The 20046-nt window shown below is 45.9% G+C and overlaps 1 protein-coding gene and 1 long non-coding RNA gene across 3 annotated transcripts in view; one reads left to right on the forward strand and one right to left on the reverse strand.

The window, feature by feature from the left end:
- The window catches only part of LOC139758296 (uncharacterized), a 51591-nt gene extending 34609 nt beyond the window's left edge, over window positions 1–16982 (forward strand). Inside the window, exons 2-3 of the mRNA XM_071679522.1 lie at window positions 9126–9313; window positions 14203–16982. Coding sequence (XP_071535623.1) covers window positions 9126–9313; window positions 14203–14686 — 672 coding nt within the window. The 3' untranslated portion in view covers window positions 14687–16982. The remainder of the gene's footprint in view (window positions 1–9125; window positions 9314–14202) is intronic.
- LOC139758304 (uncharacterized) overlaps window positions 1–20046 on the reverse strand; it is a 130405-nt gene that overhangs the window by 67914 nt on the left and 42445 nt on the right. The window lies entirely within an intron of this gene.

A 20046-nucleotide genomic window follows, 5' to 3' on the forward strand; every position in this document is an offset into this window, starting at 1 on the left:
ACCTGACACCTGACACATGACTGTCAGAGCACTCCTGACACGTGACACATGACTGTCATAGCACTCCTGACACGTGACACATGACTGACACAGCACTCCTGACACGTGACACATGACTGTCATAGTACACCTGACACGTGACACATGACTGACACAGCACTCCTGACACGTGACACATGACTGTCATAGCACACCTGACACGTGCCACATGACTGTCATAGCACATCTGACACATTACACATGACTGACACAGCACAACTGACACGTGACACATGACTGACACACCTGACAAGTGACACATGACTGACACACCTGACACGTGACACATGACTGATATAGCACACCTGACAAGTGACACATGACTATGGTCACTCTAGACACCTGCTGTAAACCGTAGTGAGGTCACTCACATTCCAGGGTGGTTAGTGAGGGGTGTACACAGCTGCGGGTGTGGCTGCCTCACTCCCTTCCCTCCCTCACTCCCATCCCTCAGCCGGTACACTTAACTCCCTACCACCACCACCACCTCAGGTACACTTACAACTGTGTACCTCCCTCCTAGTACCTAACCTCGACACGACCCAGCGCCTCTCCTAGGCACATTCACACAGACAGTCCTTCGTACATTTACATTTACAAACCCTCTTTTTTTTTTTTACCCTTAAAGAGAGAAAGGTTACAGGAAGAGGGAAAGATGAGAGAATGGAAAAGAAATCCCATACGGAGATGGCTCAAGAGAGGTGATGACGAGCGAGTCAATAGATATGGGAGAGGGTTTCGATTCCCCTCCGCCTGCATGAGGCCGCACTGTGAGTGAAAAGTCACCTCTGGAGAGGTTGTATCACCGGGAGAGAGAGAGAGAGAGAGAGAGAGAGAGAGAGAGAGAGAGAGAGAGAGAGAGAGAGAGAGAGAGAGAGAGAGAGAAAAGTACAGTCCCGTCAAGACTCGTAACTCTAAAGAAGCGATCCATCACTTCCCAGCTACTGGAAGGTAGCGCAGCTCTGAAGCAGCTGCAGGAGCTTCTGGAGAAAGGGGTTCTGGAGTAACTCCCCGACCCTCTCCTACTAGGGGATCCTCAGGTGATTATGATAAGTCGTGTGCAGTCTCCTCCCCCTCACCTCACCTGAGGTATACATATGGGGCCCTAACATGAAAAACTGTGCCCGAGGTCCGGGAGGTGAAACTGGACGACAGGACAAGGTCAAGAGCCACGCCACTACCCACAGTACACGAGAGAGGGACGAAACACACACACACACACACACACACACACACACACACACACACACACGTTCATAATATCAACGTTCATTTTCGTTCTGTCGATGTGAACACGTCGACACTGTCCAGGTGTTTGAAAAATGGGGATGAGACGAGGCACTTCATAACGCAGACAGAATCCATGGGAGACATGTGAATACGTCGACAGTATTTTACTTGACTAAAGGAACATACAAAATAGAGAAAGAGTGTCCAAAAAACACATTATAATGATAAAAGAAAGTATATAATGAAAATGAAAGACTGAAATGGGGACCCACCAGTTTTAAATTCTGTGTTGGCATTTCATTTTTCTTTTATAATACCTATCTGCCATCCCAGTTTTAACGACCTCAGCGACACATACGAAATCACAAGCCTAGTCAACACACACACACACACACACACACACCTACCTGATACACGTGCGTTATGTCATTACGGCCATGGGTTAGCGGCATTAGGTAGAGATTTGCATTCATCCCGTAGCCTTTCCCCCTCCCCAAACACACACACACACACACACACAGGAAATGTCAGGGGTCAGAAGAGAGCGAGGTGGAGGGAGGGCCAAGCCAGTGGGGCCAGCCGGCGGGCGACTTTCGTCAGGAGGCGCGACAGCAGCAGAGGCTGGTGGTGCCGGGGTGAGGGAGGCTCGGCCTCCGTCGTCACCTGTGGCCTCACTGACGCCCCTGAAGAATGTCCAGACTGGCGTGCCGACACGCCACCACTTGCCGCCGCTGTATCTGACGTGGTCGTCAACACCCTGGCTCCGCACCAAATGTCCCTCTATGCTACAGGAAGCTGTTCCCCAGGACGAGAACTTTCTTCCTTATCCACACACACACACACACACACACACACACACACACACACACACACACACACACACACACACACACACACACACACACACACACTGGGCAAACATACACATGTATTTACACAGTCAGACATACGCTGACACACTCAGACATACTCTACACACTCATACTCTACACACTCAGATGTATATACTCTACACACTCAGACATACTCTACTCACTCCAACATACTCTACACACTCAGACGTATATACTCAACACACTCAGACATACTCTACTCACTCCAACATACTCTACACACTCAGACGTATATACTCAACACACTCAGACATACTCTACTCACTCCAACATATTCTACACACTCAGACGTATATACTCTACACACTCAGACATACTCTACACACTCAGACGTATATACTCAACACACTCAGACATACTCTACTCACTCCAACATATTCTACACACTCAGACGTATATACTCTACACGCTCATACATACTTTAAACACATCAGGCAACAGTCTATCACAACATATTACGTGACCACCACCATGATTTTATTCATTCGCAGCTACAAGTGAAAATACATTCTAGTTTTTCTTTTGTATAATTCTCACACAGTACCTCCTCGTTCCACTTTTCAAGTTATACATACATATTTTGATCGTCTATGTACCGTGCCAAATCAACAGATAAGCCAAATTCTCTCCTTAATCATATATTGCCTTGACTACATTAAAATATATTATGAAATGTATACGATTATACATTATATACAATACATTATATATTATACATCCCATCACTGACACCAATCAACTCAAAACACAAAAAATGAATATCATTTAAAATTTGAACAATGAAAATAACACTAAATAATAATACCTTCTACAACATAACCAACATATACATACATACCTCCGTCCACCATCTGGCCTCCCACACACACCTCGTCAACCACAGTAGCTGACAGATACACTTAACAATTAGCGATGTGGAGGTTTCAGTTACCAGTCAACTGACTAAGCTCAAAACCCACGTGTGTGTAAGTAAGATCGCTGAGGCGATCTATCTACAAGCCAACTGTACCCTTTTCATATCTTCAAACAATCCAATCAGCCAGTTAGACTCCCAGATCACCACTTCTTAACAGCCAATTTCACCTGACCTTTCCTTAAGCACACGAACACCGCTCATAAGGAACATCAACCCACATAGCCATAAAAATAATAGACAATTTACAGAATTATTAATTTCCAAGCATTTCCAAAATACAAAAAAAAAAAAAAATCCAGGCTTCAAACCATCAGTACAAATGCTAGTTTCCCATCTGTAGACCATGTCATAACCCAGTTTCATTAAAGTTACCAGCCAAGCCAGGAAAAACGACCCCACACAAAGAACATAACATAATCCAAACTTCTCACCTCAAGCTGCAGGCATCATAAAGCCAAGAAACGTACTCACAAAATCAACCTAAACCAGAGGACGACTATAACAAACTGTACACACCACCGTAACCAACCTCGTAACTGTAAAACAGACAGCAACCTGGCATTCCTACCTTTACACAATGAACCACCAATCAATAGCACTCATTGCTGGCGAACAATGCAGAAAATTCACACCTCCCACACCACCGCGGCCCCCACACTCGAAGCTCTACAAAACCAACGCAAAAAAAGCATCTCATCTCCCATAAAACATATGAACATCATTAGGTCACATGATTAAACATAAACTTACCATACATCCTTAACGGGAAAATAATGAAAAACTTCCATAGAATCCAACCTGACATAACTGCTCACACACCCTTTATGTTTATACCGCCACCCTTCACGTCTATACCGCCGATCGCAGCTTATCTAAACCCCTAAAAGAAACTTCACCTTAAAACACTTCGGCTCAGCAGCTATCCAAGTATTGACGTCTTCTTAACCATTTTCAGCTACACAACAATATTCTACACACAAACACCTGGACACTTGTCAACAGTAAACCCATCCTGAAACCCTCCAATTCCCCTTCTTCCTATTTTCAAAGCAACAAATTACCTCCGTCATCAATATCCAAGCTTCTGAGAAAAAAAAAACCAGATCCACAACAAAATAAACCAAAACATTCCACCCTCACCTACCCAGCATGGCATCAGACTTAAACCCTCCCTCACCTCGTTGTACACAAGCCTCACAACAACACATTCTGGATGGCTTCGGCCAACCACGACCCTCCCTCCCTCCTTCCTGTAAAGTGATAACGACAACAGACAGCAACAAAGAATTCAATATGTTTCCATTACACATCCTTGCACACAAGAGACTTGACACCATCCTCCGCAAAAATGACTGAAAAATGGTTAGCCAGTTTCAACGCTGAGGCAGCCACGGCAGAGTCATCCACAGTCTTCACCTACAGAGCTCTCCCACTATACGACGGTGTTCCTCAACTGGCAATTTCTTCTCCAGCCTCCTTTAATTTCTTCCTTTCATGACGTCATAAGCCACAATGTGTGAAAGTCCTTTCACATGCAGACGACCTTACAATCACATCACAATTTCCCGACGCTAAACAAGCGACATTGTATATGCAGCAAGACATCACACAGAAAACTGGCTCGATCGAGACAAAAATTCTACATCCCCACATAAATCCATCGTCACCTTCCCATTTAACCCCTGAGAGAACAAATCCAATTCAAACTCTCCTATCACCCTGCGTGACTAATCACTCATACTCGATAATAAACAACATCGCAAAACACACACACACACACACACACACACACACACACACACACACAAAACTCAAGTCTTGATGTCATTTCCAACAGACACAGACCCATCGGAAACTATACTCCCCAGACATGTAAGAGTCACACTTTCTCGCCTAGGTTCTCCAACGTTAAAACATCGATCCAACACATCACAGAACCCCTAAAAGCTCAAGATAAAACTTCCACACTGTTCCTCAGCTGACCAAGACAAACACGTCGCTGCACTTCTTGACCTAAGGTCCCGCACGGTGTGCACCGCCGGGGCCGAATGATGCCAGCCAGACTCAGCCTGGGTTAGGGTTACGCCGCAGGTGGAAGGGTCGCCTCTGAGGAGGTTGTTGTATCACGGTCACTTGACGAAAGAGAATACAGTCTGGTCAAATAAGAACTTCTCGCATCAATGGAGTCCATCCTAACCCTGAGAGAGAGAGAGAGAGAGAGAGAGAGAGAGAGAGAGAGAGAGAGAGAGAGAGAGAGAGAGAGAGAGAGAGAGAGAGAGAGAGAGAAACAAGAACTGGTCGTACCCTCATCTTGGTCTCACAGCCACTATACAAACTATGGAATGAGTAATCATGACCTTTAAAAATTTTGAAAACTAATAAAGGTCGACGACATCCCCTCCCCGTCTGGTAAGGTCAACCCGGACAGAGGCCGGGCCAAGTGACGACAGCGGAAGGATCAGGTTCGTCTGACCTTTGGAGTCATTTCGCGTTGGGCGCACCTCGCATGTGGCACACGGGGCCACGCTGATGATCCGGAGAGGCTGCTTCTACCTGATACACACCCCTTGAAAACTGGCTATAGATTGGTATTAGACAGATAGATGGAACGATATATAGATAGATAAATAGGTGGATGGATAGATGGAAAGATGTTTCACTTTCCTTCAACTGGTTTGCAGAGACTCCCTCACTTTGAGGTAAGGATGAGCACTGTGTGGTGCTGTGCCTTGGCCTCACCACAGGGAGGGAGACACATTGTGTTTGCAATGATTCTTATAATTCTATTGTATTCTTAATGAGCATACGTCTGTGGCTGACTAGTTCTAAGGAATATCTTCCCACACACCACAAGACTGTAGTAGCAAAAGATGCCTCAGTGCCTCCTCCTCCTCCTCCTCCTCCTCCTCCTCCTCCTGTCAGGAGTTGAGAAGTATTCGCTCTTCAGGTGTTCCTCGTCTTATGATCTTAATGGGGTTGGCGCATCGTGTCTTGCACTCCACCATCTGGTGCTAGAGTCACGGGTAGTGGCTGCGGTGAAATGGCCGTGGAGAGTGATGAGTGACGGGTGGAGAGTGACGGGTGAAGAGTGACGGGTGAGGAAGTGATGGATGGAGAGCGACGGGCGAGGTAATGGGTTGCATGGTAGTGGACAGACTGACGGATGGAGAGTGATAAACGACGGGTGACGACGGGAGACCAATGATGGGGGCCGGCTTCATTAGAGTTGCCATCTGTTACTAACACACACACACACACACACACACATACACACACACACACACACACACACACACACACACACGACCCCCAAGCATCACGACACTTTACCTTACAGCTCATTTTTCTCAAAAATTTTTAAGTCTGTTCTAAATAACATACTCTTGGCTGCTCCTGTTTCCTTTACACACACCATAACGTCAATGGAGAGGAGTCTTTCACAGCCACCCCTCCCTCTCACCTCAGGCACACACACACACACACACACACACACACCGGAAATTAAACATCATTTCACAGCCATGAGGAAGCCACAGGTGATACCCATGGCTTTTCGCATATCTTCTCTGATTTTTTTCCCCCCCACCGAAAGACAGACGTCCTAACGATGGGGTGTGTTTCGTCATGACTTAACACACGAGCATTTCATGGAAGGTAATGACCCCAGAAGAGACGCGCTAGTCTTCGTGCAAGTCGCCCTCAGCGGGATGGAAGAAGTGTCGCACTAACCTTGTAGGAGGAATACCTATGGTCAGATTCTACTGTCCGTGTGGAGTGTCGCACCTGGGGGACGTAGAGCATATGATGTCAGGGCTTCCACGATGTGAGTGTGGGGGGCGGAACCCTCTGACACCAACATCACCAGGATGTCAATGTGGGGCGAACCTTTAACAGATCTAACCAGGACATTGTTAATGGGTCAGGTGTCCTTTCCTCTGTAGTCTAACATCCTACTGCCTTTATTGTATGTAGGTAAGCATTGTTTACCGTATACAAAGTATTTACTGAGTCACTCCAAGATCCCTTTCTTATTCAAATTTCCAAGCGGTCTTTCATTCATGATTCATAACTTTTGGCACCGAAGTGCATCACTTTGCTTTTATTTCCTCTACGTTGACACCCATCTTTCCTCGACCCTGGGATGGTTTGAGTCTTGACTAGTGAGTTGTATCACCAGGTCGTGGATATAGATGACGGAAGGTACGGCTCCTGGGACTAATGAGCCCCTTGCAGAACACCACTGGACACGTGAAGCCAGTCGGCTGCTTCCCCCATTCAATCCCACCTTTTGCCTCCGTTCTGAGGGGTAATCCTCTATCCAAGACTCGATCTTCGATGTCGTTAGGTTTCACTTTATCTATCATTCATCATTGTCTCCTGAGAGTCCACGTGTGTATCAGAGGGCACTCAAGGAGTCCCAGATGTCATATATATATATATATATATATATATATATATATATATATATATATATATATATATATATATATATATATATATATATATATATATATATATATATATATATGGGGCAGATATCGCCTGGACCAGCTGAAGTGTTCAGACTTACTTTGTGTGAATATCTAAGTTCCTCGAGGCATTTCAATATATTTCAATCTCCTAGATTTCATAATCGGTGCTCAGAAATAGGTTTTGTGTTTGTGCCACTGCAGAAAAGATGTTCGATGGTAAATACAGTTTATTTACCTCTTCAGACATAGGGGAACGGTATATCTTTTTATTGTCATTTGTTAATTAGCCATTATCATTTGACAATGGGACAGTAATAACCCTGACTTTTTTTCCCCTTTTGTTTGTAAAATATTTAAAATATTCTTTCGGATTTCTGATTCACGTTTAATTTTTTCTACAAAGTTATTTTTAAAAATTCTTTATATCTAACTGATTCTGGTTTTCCTTCGACATTCTTTTGGTAATCCTGTGTCTTCTTCGTGCTCCAGATATCGCCACTTGACTTACACACCCTATTATTCTGTACGCCCTTATCATACCTTTCATTAAGACATAAACCTCTTAAATTTCTATGCCAGCCTGGCTCCACCCCTCTCACATCTGGCTCTGTATTGTGGATATTACTCCACGTGGATCTTTCTATCTGTGTCCACATCTAATAATCGGATCCACTTTCCCTTCTTTTCCTCCCCCCCCCCCTCTCTCTCTCTCTCTCTCTCTCTCTCTCTCTCTCTCTCTCTCTCTCTCTCTCTCTCTCTCTCTCTCTCTCTCTCTCTCTCTCTCTCTCTCTCTCTCTCTCTCTCTCTCCTCCCTCCTCCGTCATGACGCAATCTATCGGGGTCATCTATTCTAAAAGTGGGATCAGTCACACTGGGACCCCTGGAATCAAGCCGGCAGTTTAGAAGGACCGCATCTCTTTTTCCTTGTTAACCCCACAAGCGGTAGTTAGGTCCCTGTTTGTGAAAATCTCACAGTATCTTATGAGATCATGGCCTCTCGCTGGGTCTCGGATCATTTTAGATTGACGAAACAGTCTTTTGTTAACTCATTTATAACCTGTTTCCCCTCATGGTCACCTGACATAACGTTTTAGCTTAAGATTACTGAAAAAAAAAACTTGCTATTCTTGATATTTATTTATTCATTTTTTTTTTTTTTTTTTTTTTGGTCTTTCACAAGAAATTTCACTTCATCGCCAATGCTCTTTTCTTTCTTCACAAAGTATTGCGTGTGCATGCGGATGTGTGTGTGTGTGCATGTGTGTGTGTGTGTGTGTGTGTGTGTGTGTGTGTGTGTGTGTGTGTGTGTGTGTGTGTGTGTAGGGGGGTGGGGGTAGTATACCCTATCCAATCATTAATTCTGCAAGTTTCATTGATCAGTTAGATAAACAGATCCACCGTACAGGCAGCGACATCAAATGTCTCTGATCGCCATTGCCTCTCCCATCCGCCGCTGTGGTAGTACGCACAGCCAAACGCCATGACCCTTGGATGTGCGTAACCAATATTGACGGAAAAATACTGTACCCCCGGGACGACCATGTGGTAGCTCCTAACTGTACGACCTCCCGCCAGGGAAGCCACGAGGGGCGTCGTCGTGAGGGGATGAGGCATGGGAGTCTTTGGTTCCCGCTGCTACTGACGGAGACGGTGCTGTTGCTGGTGGCTGGGGAGATGATCCCCTCCCGTACCTATAAGTTTCTCCCCATGACTGGGGAGATAACCGGAAACTACACCCCCATGGGCATACGGAATCTACCCACGTACGTATCCCCCTCTATGACCCCCAGCTGTCTCCAATAGTTTACGTAAACGCTTTTGTTTAAACCTGTCACTGAATAATGGACCAGCTTTCGTTTCCTTTATGTCAATAATTCTGTTACTATGTCTGTGTTTCTGGCCTAGCTTTCGCTCCCTATGATTTAGGGAATGTCTGAAATCAATGATCAGTTATTTTGTTAATGCTTGTATGTCTTCGACTATTGTTTTCCTATATATTTTGAAAGTGTCTAAAACTTTGTATCAATATTTTTTCTTAATGTGATTTGTGTACGTGACTTGGTTTTGCTCTTAGCATTTTAAGGTAACTTTTCTTTCCAATCCTCTGAGATAGATTTTGTCTCACACTGTGAGATAGCTTTTGTTTTCCACCTCAAAGATAGCTGTTGTCTCCCCACACTGTGTGACAGCTCTACATCGTATGCGTAGTTTTGTACGTTCTGACATCAAGTGTGTTTCACTGGTGTTCATCAGGGCTATTCCTACCCGCACTTGAATGAGAAGTGTGACATCAAGATTACATATCATATGTATGACGTCACGGTCATGTATGATGATCAAGTGTGATGTCACGGTCATATATGATGTCCACGTGTGATGTCACGGTCATATATGATGTCCAAGTGTGATGTCATGGTTATATATGATGTCCACGTGTGATGTCACGGTCATATATGATGTCCAAGTGTGATGTTATGATCATATATGATGTCCAAGTGTGATGTCATGGTCATGTATGATGATCAAGTGTGATGTCATGGTCATGTATGATGATCAAGTGTGATGTCATGGTCATGTATGATGTCCAAGTGTGATGTCATGGTTATATATGATGTCCAAGTGTGATGTCATGGTCATATATGATGTCCAAGTGTGATGTCATGGTTATATATGATGTCCAAGTGTGATGTCATGGTCATATATGATGTCCAAGTGTGATGTCATGGTTATATATGATGTCCAAGTGTGATGTCATGGTCATATATGATGTCCAAGTATGATGTCATGGTCATATACGATGTCCAAGTGTGACGTCATGGTCATATATGATGTCCAAGTGTGACGTCACGGTCATATATGATGTCCAAGTGTGACGTCCTGGTCACTCTCACAAACTGCCGGACATGGCAGAGGTCAACCAATCAAATGCCGTCTCAGGCGAACAGGAAACAAGAAAGAGTAAAGAGAAAAGAAGAAAGTCGAAGTGGAACCAGAGCTCCTCCGGTGTCTGGAAACCTAACTCTTAAAGGAAGAAGGTGACTGGGAAGAGGGAAAGACGAAGGAAGGAAGGGAGGAAAGAAGGAAGGAAGGAAGAGGAGGGGGAGGAGGGGAGGAGGGGGAGGAGGAGGAGGAGGAGGAGGATGAGGATGAGGAGGAGGAGGAGGAGGAGGAGGAGGAGGAGGAGGAGGAGGACTCCACACATTGCGCTGGTCCGATGAAAGAAGAAGGCATCATAACGGTCAATCCTCGTGTGGTCCGTCGCCAAGAAGAAACTGTGGGAAACAGCAGCACCAGCCAGCCAGCCAGCCAGACGCGTGCGTGCCACAGAGAGAGAGAGAGAGAGAGAGAGAGAGAGAGAGAGAGAGAGAGAGAGAGAGAGAGAGAGAGAGAGAGAGAGAGAATGATACCTGAAGAACAGGGGGGAGAAGACAGCAGCCACCAGCGTTAATGAGCCAGATGGCTATTGGTTCCGCTCTAGCTCATAGAGAGAGAGAGAGAGAGAGAGAGAGAGAGAGAGAGAGAGAGAGAGAGAGAGAGAGAGAGAGAGAGAGAGAGAGAGAGAGAGAGAGAGGCGGAGGAAAGACTACCCCAAGGTTTGTGGCCGTGACGCATTCACGGGGCCGCCCAGGGTCGAGCGCATAGGTTCGAATCCTGGTTATGGCAGTCGGTCCACAGTGAACCCAGCTGTTCATCCATTCCTAGGAGTTGGTAGATAAATTGGGTACCTGGCTCAGGCTAGGGCATATATATACATATATATACTGGAGGAAGTGAAGTGTTTTAGATATCTGGGAGTGGATCTGGCAGCGGATGGAACCATGGAAGCGGAAATGGATCATAGGGTGCGGGAGGGGACGAAAATTCTGGGAGCCTTGAAGAATGTGTGGAAGTCGAGAACATTATCTCGGAAAGCAAAAATGGGTATGTTTGAAGGAATAGTGGTTCCAACAATGTTGTATGGTTGTGAGGCGTGGACTATGGATAGAGTTGTGCGCAGGAGGATGGATGTGCTGGAAATGAGATGTTTGAGGACAATGTGTGGTGTGAGGTGGTTTGATCGAGTAAGTAACGTAAGGGTAAGAGAGATGTGTGGAAATAAAAAGAGCGTGGTTGAGAGAGCAGAAGAGGGTGTTTTGAAATGGTTTGGTCACATGGAGAGAATGAGTGAGGAAGGATTGGCCAAGAGGATATATGTGTCGGAGGTGGAGGGAACGAGGAGAAGAGGAAAGACCAAATTGGAGGTGGAAAGATGGAGTGAAAAAGATTTTGTGTGATCGGGGCCTGAACATGCAGGAGGGTGAAAGGAGGGCAAGGAATGGAGTGGATTGGAGCGGTGTGGTATGCCGGGGTTGACGTGCTGTCAGTGGGTTGAGTCAGGGCATGTGAAGCGTCTGGGGTAAACCATGGAAAGCTGTGTAGGTATGTATATTTGCGTGTGTGGACGTATGTATATACATGTGTATGGGGGTGGGTTGGGCCATTTCTTTCGTCTGTTTCCTTGCGCTACCTCGCAAACGCGGGAGACAGCGACAAAAAAAATATATATATATATATATATATATATATATATATATATATATATATATATATAGAGAGAGAGAGAGAGAGAGAGAGAGAGAGAGAGAGAGAGAGAGAGAGAGAGAGAGAGAGAGAGAGAGAGAGAGAGAGAGAGCGTTAATGGGATGGCCTTGATTAGGGCCTCAGCTCCCGTGTCGTCTCAACTAGCATTAAAAAAAAAAAAATATGTAAGCAGTGTACTCCATACTAGGGCGAATAACACCCCCCACCCCCCTCTGTAGATATGTAACACCTGCTCACGGGCAACATCATGACGCCATATATACAAAACGCCTCTCATGTCCTTGAGGCAGACTTTCTTACCGGGAATTGTGTGTGTGTGTGTGTGTGTGTGTGTGTGTGTGTGTGTGTGTGTGTGTGTGTGTGTATGGGGTCCCAGGACAGACTGGAGGACGTGTGGTCATGATGTCCCCCCCCCCCCCTCTCACGTGTGATGTCAAAGACATAATTCACCAAGTGTGATGATACGGACGCATGATGTCCCCGGATGTCCTCAAGAGTGACGTAAAGAACCTAAGCCGCGGGTGGAGTCTCTGTAAGTGACGTCACCAACAAAGCGGGTGTTCCAGGTGTGCCATCACTTCCAAAGCGTGACGTCACTGACAAGGCAGGTGTTTCTGGGCGTGACGTCACCAACAGAGCGGGAGTTCCGGGTGCGACATCACTTCCGAGGCAGATGCTCTAGGTGTGATATCACTAACAAAGCGGAGCGTTCCTGGACTTGACGTCACTAACATGGCTGATTTACGCGGGAGTGACGTCACTAACTTAGCAGACGTCCCAAGGCTTATCATATTTTCGCGAAAAGCACAAGGCAGGTGGTCGACCATGATGTCACAAACAAGGACACAGCGGGTGTACCACAGGCGTGAAGTCCATAACATACGAGGATGTCCTACAGTGTGAGGTCCTAACACAGCAGGCGTCCGAACACATGACGACACTGAAAACACTGTCCCCAGGACTGACGTCAGGGGCAGCAAAATTCGCGGGTGTCAGCCATGGTCAGCAGATACGGTCCCTCTGGGCTTCGGGTCTGCTGGTCCTGATGGAGAGCTACCACACCCTCCCTGATCTACCACCACCCCTTCCACCCTGGCCACCACTCCTTCCCTCCCTAGCCACCACACCCTCCCTCCCTGGCTACCACACCCTCCCTCATCTACCACCACCCCTTCCACACTGGCCATCACTCCTTCCCTCCCTAGCCACCACACCCTCCCTCCCTGGCTACCACACCCTCCCTCCCTGGCTACCACACCCTCCCTCCCTGGCTACCACACCCTCCCTCATCTACCACCACCCCTTCCACCCTGGCCACCACACCCTCCCACACCGCTATCAGCACTTCCTCCCTCCCTGGCTACCGCACCCTCCACTACGCCCCTCTACTACGGCTACCACACCCTCCCTCCCCACCATCACTTCCTCCCTTCCCCACCACCACTTTCTCCCTCCCCACCACCACTTTCTCCCTCCCCACCACCACTTCCTCCCTCCCAGGCTATCAAACCCTTCTTCATCACCACCATTCCCTGCCTCCCTGGCCATCACACCCTCCCTCATCGCCACCATTCCCTCCCACCCTGACCACCACATCCTACACAGCTAGCAACATTGCTCAGTGATCCAAGAACTAAGTGACACGTCTGGCGTTATTCATATCAGCTCAGCTGTGACTGTAGTAACAAGTGTAACGTCAGTAACACAGAGGGTGTCACAGTACTACGACAGCAGCAGGCAGGTGTAACATCACTAACACAGCAGATGTGACATTACATGAGACAGCAGGTTAGGGCGTGTAACACATTAGTAACACAGCAGGTGTAACATCACCAGCACAGCATGTGTACAGCATGAGCACTGTAACAAAAAGCAGGTGAGGCGCAATCATGAAGCATGGGTCACATTTCTAGCAAAGCAGGTGTGGAGGAACCACCACTAATACAGCAGATGTAATCTCAATAACAACAGCAGGTGTGTGATATCAAGTAGGACAGCAGGTGTTTGTGGGCGGGGAGGAGGAGTGGGAGGCGGTGTTGGTCTCTCACTAAGCCAGCAGGTGTGGTCACAGGTGTGGAAGCGAGTGCAGCCAGCAGCAAGGGTGTTGGGTGTACACGTGGCACGCGATGACCGGCGAGTGCCGCCTGCTGGAGTCGTTCCCCTTCCCGATCGTCACGATGGTCGCGGAGGCCTTCCTCCGTACCTACTACGTCGCCGGCTGGGACAGCCGCCTCCTGCACCTCTCCAGCACCCCCGGCACCTGGACTGAGGTCAAGGCCCAGTGTGAGGACATGGGCGGTAGGCTGGCCCTCCCGCCACACACCGCCAGTATGATGATCCTGCATCATGTGTTCCAAGATGCCAACCTGTACGTCGGGATGCAGGCGGAGGGAGGGAAATGGGTTGACATGAGAGGCCGGGTGGCCACCGAACACCCGAACTGGGCGCCCAACACGCTAAACAACACCGGCGTGGACAACTACGCGCTGGGCAACAATGGCTACTTAATCGACATCGGAGACAATACAGGCTTCAGGGGACTCTGTGAGGTCTAGGTGAGGTGATTCGAACCGCTGGAAGGCATTGAGAACGACTTGGCAAAGCGGGGAGGGCAAGCGGAGACTGCTCACCATACCACCCCTCCCTCCCTCCCTCCCTCCCTCCCCCCAACACTGAGAGGAGACAGGAGGAGGGACGATCATGAATGGTTCATCTGCTACCTTCCTGCGACAACATAATCCCACTGGAAGCCACGGAAAATACACGGTTCTCAGCGCCATCACGGAACACTATACGGTCACGACTGTCTCCACGAGCCTGGCTTAATGTTCAACCTCAATTTGCAGTGTGTTCATCCACCATGACAAGGGTCGCTGCTAAAACCCCCCCCACACCCCCTCCTCCCTCCCCACGTTACGTGATAGGTTTCAGCTACCACAACCCAGTCTGTCTGTCACCATAACAATGTCAGTTATACTCTTGAGAGACCAAAAGGTTTACTAAACAAGCAGGACAATCCCAACTTATGCCACATGGCCCTTTAGACTATGTTAAGCAGACGAACAGTTGTGTTGAAGACAGCCTACATTTCCCAGTCAGAGGCACCGCCTCTCCATCAGGTTCACTGCCCTTTTTCTATCTTTCAACCATCACACCAAAATCTGCCCCATAGACCATTCACCCTAACTCGGTGATCAACAGAGACAGTGGCGAAGAGAATGGTGAAAATGTAAATCCAGGGATAATTATATTAAAAAAGGAGTGACTGTATTGTTGACTGGTTGGTAAGGTTATTTAATGTATGTATGACTCATGGTGAGGTGCCTGAGGATTGGCGGAATGCGTGCATAGTGCCATTGTACAAAGGCAAAGGGGATAAGAGTGAGTGCTCAAATTACAGAGGTATAAGTTCGTTGAGTATTCCTGGTAAATTATATGGGAGGGTATTGATTGAGAGGGTGAAGGCATGTACAGAGCATCAGATTGGGGAAGAGCAGTGTGGTTTCAGAAGTGGTAGAGGATGTGTGGATCAGGTGTTTGCTTTGAAGAATGTATGTGAGAAATACTTAGAAAAGCAAATGGATTTGTATGTAGCATTTATGGATCTGGAGAAGGCATATGATAGACTTGATAGAGACGCTCTGTGGAAGGTATTAAGAATATATGGTGTGGGAGGCAAGTTGTTAGAAGCAGTGAAAAGTTTTTATCGAGGATGTAAGGCATGTGTACGTGTAGGAAGAGAGGAAAGTGATTGGTTCTCAGTGAATGTAGGTTTGCGGCAGGGGTGTGTGATGTCTCCATGGTTGTTTAATTTGTTTATGGATGGGGTTGTTAGGGAGGTAAATGCAAGAGTTTTGGAAATAGGGGCAAGTATGAAGTCTGTTGGGGATGAGAGGGCTTGGGAAGTGAGTCAGTTGTTGTTCGCTGATGATACAGCGCTGGTAGCTGATTCATGTGAGAAACTGCAGAAGCTGGTGACTGAGTTTGGTAAAGTGTGTGAAAGAAGAAAGTTAAGAGTAAATAAGAATAAGAGCAAGGTTATTAGGTACAGTAGGGTTGAGGGTCAATTCAATTGGGAGGTAAGTTTGAATGGAGCAAAACTGGAGGAAGTAAAGTGTTTTAGATATCTGGGAGTGGATCTGGCAGCGGATGGAACCATGGAAGCGGAAGTGGATCATAGGTTGGGGGAGGGGGCGAAAATCCTGGGAGCCTTGAAGAATGTGTGGAAGTCGAGAACATTATCTCGGAAAGCAAAAATGGGTATGTTTGAAGGAATAGTGGTTCCAACAATGTTGTATGGTTGTGAGGCGTGGGCTATTGATAGAGTTGTGCGCAGGAGGATGGATGTGCTGGAAATGAGATGTTTGAGGACAATGTGTGGTGTGAGGTGGTTTGATCGAGTAAGTACCGTAAGGGTAAGAGAGATGTGTGGAAATAAAAAGAGCGTGGTTGAGAGAGCAGAAGAGGGTGTTTTGAAATGGTTTGGGCACATGGAGAGAATGAGTGAGGAAAGATTGACCAAGAGGATATATGTGTCGGAGGTGGAGGGAACGAGAAGTGGGAGACCAAATTGGAGGTGGAAAGATGGAGTGAAAAAGATTTTGTGTGATCGGGGCCTGAACATGCAGGAGGGTGAAAGGAGGGCAAGGAATAGAGTGCACTGGATCGATGTGGTATACCGGGGTTGACGTGCTGTCAGTGGATTGAATCAGGGCATGTAAAGCGTCTGGGGTAAACCATGGAAAGCTGTGTAGGTATGTATATTTGCGTATGTGGACGTATGTATATACATGTGTATGGGGGTGGGTTGGGCCATTTCTTTCGTCTGTTTCCTTGCGCTACCTCGCAAACGCGGGAGACAGCGACAAAGCAAAAGAAAAAAAAAAAAAAAAAAAAAAAAAATATATATATATATATATATATATATATATATATATATATATATATATATATATATATATATATATATATATATATTTACATTTATTACACTTTGTCGCTGTCTCCCGCGTTAGCGAGGTAATGCAAGGAAACAGACGAAAGAATGGCCCAACCCACCCACATACACATGTATATACATACACGCCCACACACGCACATATACATACCTATACATTTCAACGTATACATACATATACATACCCAGACATGTACATATATACATATGCACATATTCATACTTGCTGCCTTCATCCATTCTCGTCGCCACCCCGCCACACATGAAATGCCTCCCCCCCCTATTCTGTGTGAGGTTAATGGCTATTCTGTGTGATGTTAATGGCTATCCTCTGTTGGGTTAATGGCTATTTTGTGTGGGGTTAATGGGTATAATGTGTGGGGTTAAAAGCCATTCTGTGTGGGGTCAATAGCTATTCTGTGTGGCAAATATAACTATTCCTTTAAGGATTAATAACTGCTCTATGGGATTAATGATAACTATGTGCGATCAATTGCTTTTCTGTGTGGGATTTCCAGCACGAGTGATGTTATCAGAATGTAATACAACACCATTCTGACACCTGTATTAATCAATGTAACATCTGTCCTCTTGTAGCTACATACTCCTGTCACTGATCGCAGCTCCAAAGTAGGAAAGAGACAGAAGAATGACCCAGTATCATCTTAATGACTTCTGTCAATATTCTTAACTAACGTGTGTGAGGAGGATTTGTGTGTGTGTGTGTGTGTGTGTGTGTGTGTGTGTGTGTGTGTGTGTGTGTGTGTGTGTGTGTGTGTGTGTTCTGACGGGAGTGTTACATTCGTGTTGCCCGTCTCTTAACCTTGTGTATATGTACTATGTCTTTACTCATATTAACGTACATAGACACACACACACACACACACACACACACACACACACACACACATCCTAGCCTATACCAGGTGTGTGTGTGTGTGTGTGTGTGTGTGTGTGTCTGTGTGTGGGTGGGTGTGTGTGTTTCATTTCTAAATGTTACTCAACAATCAGTGATTCTCTCGCTGTAGTTTGTATGGCCACAATTTTCCTTAATACAGACGTCCATTGCTCTCTTAACAAGATGGCCAGAGTGACGTCACAGTTATGATAGAGTCAAGGAATGTATGCAAATTATCATAACTCCTTGAGCACGACGGTAATGCCCTTGAGCACGACGGTAATGCCCTTGAGCACGACGGTAATGCCCTTGAGCACGACGGTAATGCCCTTGAGCACGACGGTAATGCCCTTGAGCACGACGGTAATGCCCTTGTACATGACGGTAATGCCCTTGTGCATACTAATGCCCTTGAGCATGACGGTAATGCCCTTGAGCAAGACGCTAAAGCCCTTTGATATGATGGCCTGGCCTTTGAGCTGACCAATGGGTTGTAGCATCGTGCTCGATGGCCGTAGCCTCGTGTTATAGGTGCTCGATCCTCTAAAATGCATGTAATAAGGAGTTCAATCCTGTTATGATGTATACCTATTATAATCCTGTTATGATGTACACCTATTACAGTCCTGTTATGATGTACGCCTGTGTTTCCATAGCCCATTAAAAATGACTATTGTACTGCAGTGAGAAATGTGGTTTATCAGTGACACCCGACATGGCTGATGATATGAGGATACATACTGTAACTAATACATTACTGTAGTTGTATTTGAAAGTGAAATAGATTCCGTGACGTGTGGCTCCGCATGTTCCTTTGCCATTAGACAACGTTGGTTGACTTTCAACTCCCAGAATGTTCCATATCAACTCGGAGGTTCCATGTTTCGTACACGTTGTGGAAGGTCAAAATTCAGATATTTGTCAAATTATTTCCAGCCCGCTGAGACCATTCATCAACACACTTTTTTGCAGGAATATTAACTAACTTACACAAGGAACGTTATGCATTACCACTTTCATATGAACTATAGATTCAGGAGAAATAGCTCAACCTTAAAACACATGAAATTATTTAAAGATATGCCTCAGAGAATATATATATATATATATATATATATATATATATATATATATATATATATATATATATATATATATATATATACATATATATATATATATATATATATATATATATATATATATATATATATATATATATATATATATATATATTTTTTTTTTTTTTTTTTTTTTTTTTTTTTTTGCTTTGTCACTGTCTCCCGCGTTTGCGAGGTAGCGCGAGGAAACAGACGAAAGAAATGGCCCAACCCACCCCCATACACATGCCTTGATTCAATCCACTGACAGCACGTCAACCCCGGTATACCACATCGCTCCAATTCACTCTATTCTTTGCCCTCCTTTCACCCTCCTGCATGTTCAGGCCCCGATCACACAAAATCTTTTTCACTCCATCTTTCCACCTCCAATTTGGTCTCCCTCTTCTCCTCGTTCCCTCCACCTCCGACACATATATCCTCTTGGTCAATCTTTCCTCACTCATTCTCTCCATGTGACCAAACCATTTCAAAACACCCTCTTCTGCTCTCTCAACCACGCTCTTTTTATTTCCACACATCTCTCTTACCCTTACGTTACTTACTCGATCAAACCACCTCACACCACACATTGTCCTCAAACATCTCATTTCCAGCACATCCATCCTCCTGCGCACAACTCTATCCATAGTCCACGCCTCGCAACCATACAACATTGTTGGAACCACTATTCCTTCAAACATACCCATTTTTGCTTTCCGAGATAATGTTCTCGACTTCCACACATTCTTCAAGGCCCCCAGAATTTTCGCCCCCTCCCCCACCCTATGATCCACTTCCGCTTCCATGGTTCCATCCGCTGCCAGATCCACTCCCAGATATCTAAAACACTTCACTTCCTCCAGTTTTTCTCCATTCAAACTCACCTCCCAATTGAATTGACCCTCAACCCTACTGTACCTAATAACCTTGCTCTTATTCACATTTACTCTTAACTTT

The sequence above is a fragment of the Panulirus ornatus genome, chromosome 2 (assembly GCF_036320965.1).
Source record: "Panulirus ornatus isolate Po-2019 chromosome 2, ASM3632096v1, whole genome shotgun sequence".
NCBI classification, from domain to species: Eukaryota; Metazoa; Arthropoda; class Malacostraca; order Decapoda; family Palinuridae; genus Panulirus; species Panulirus ornatus.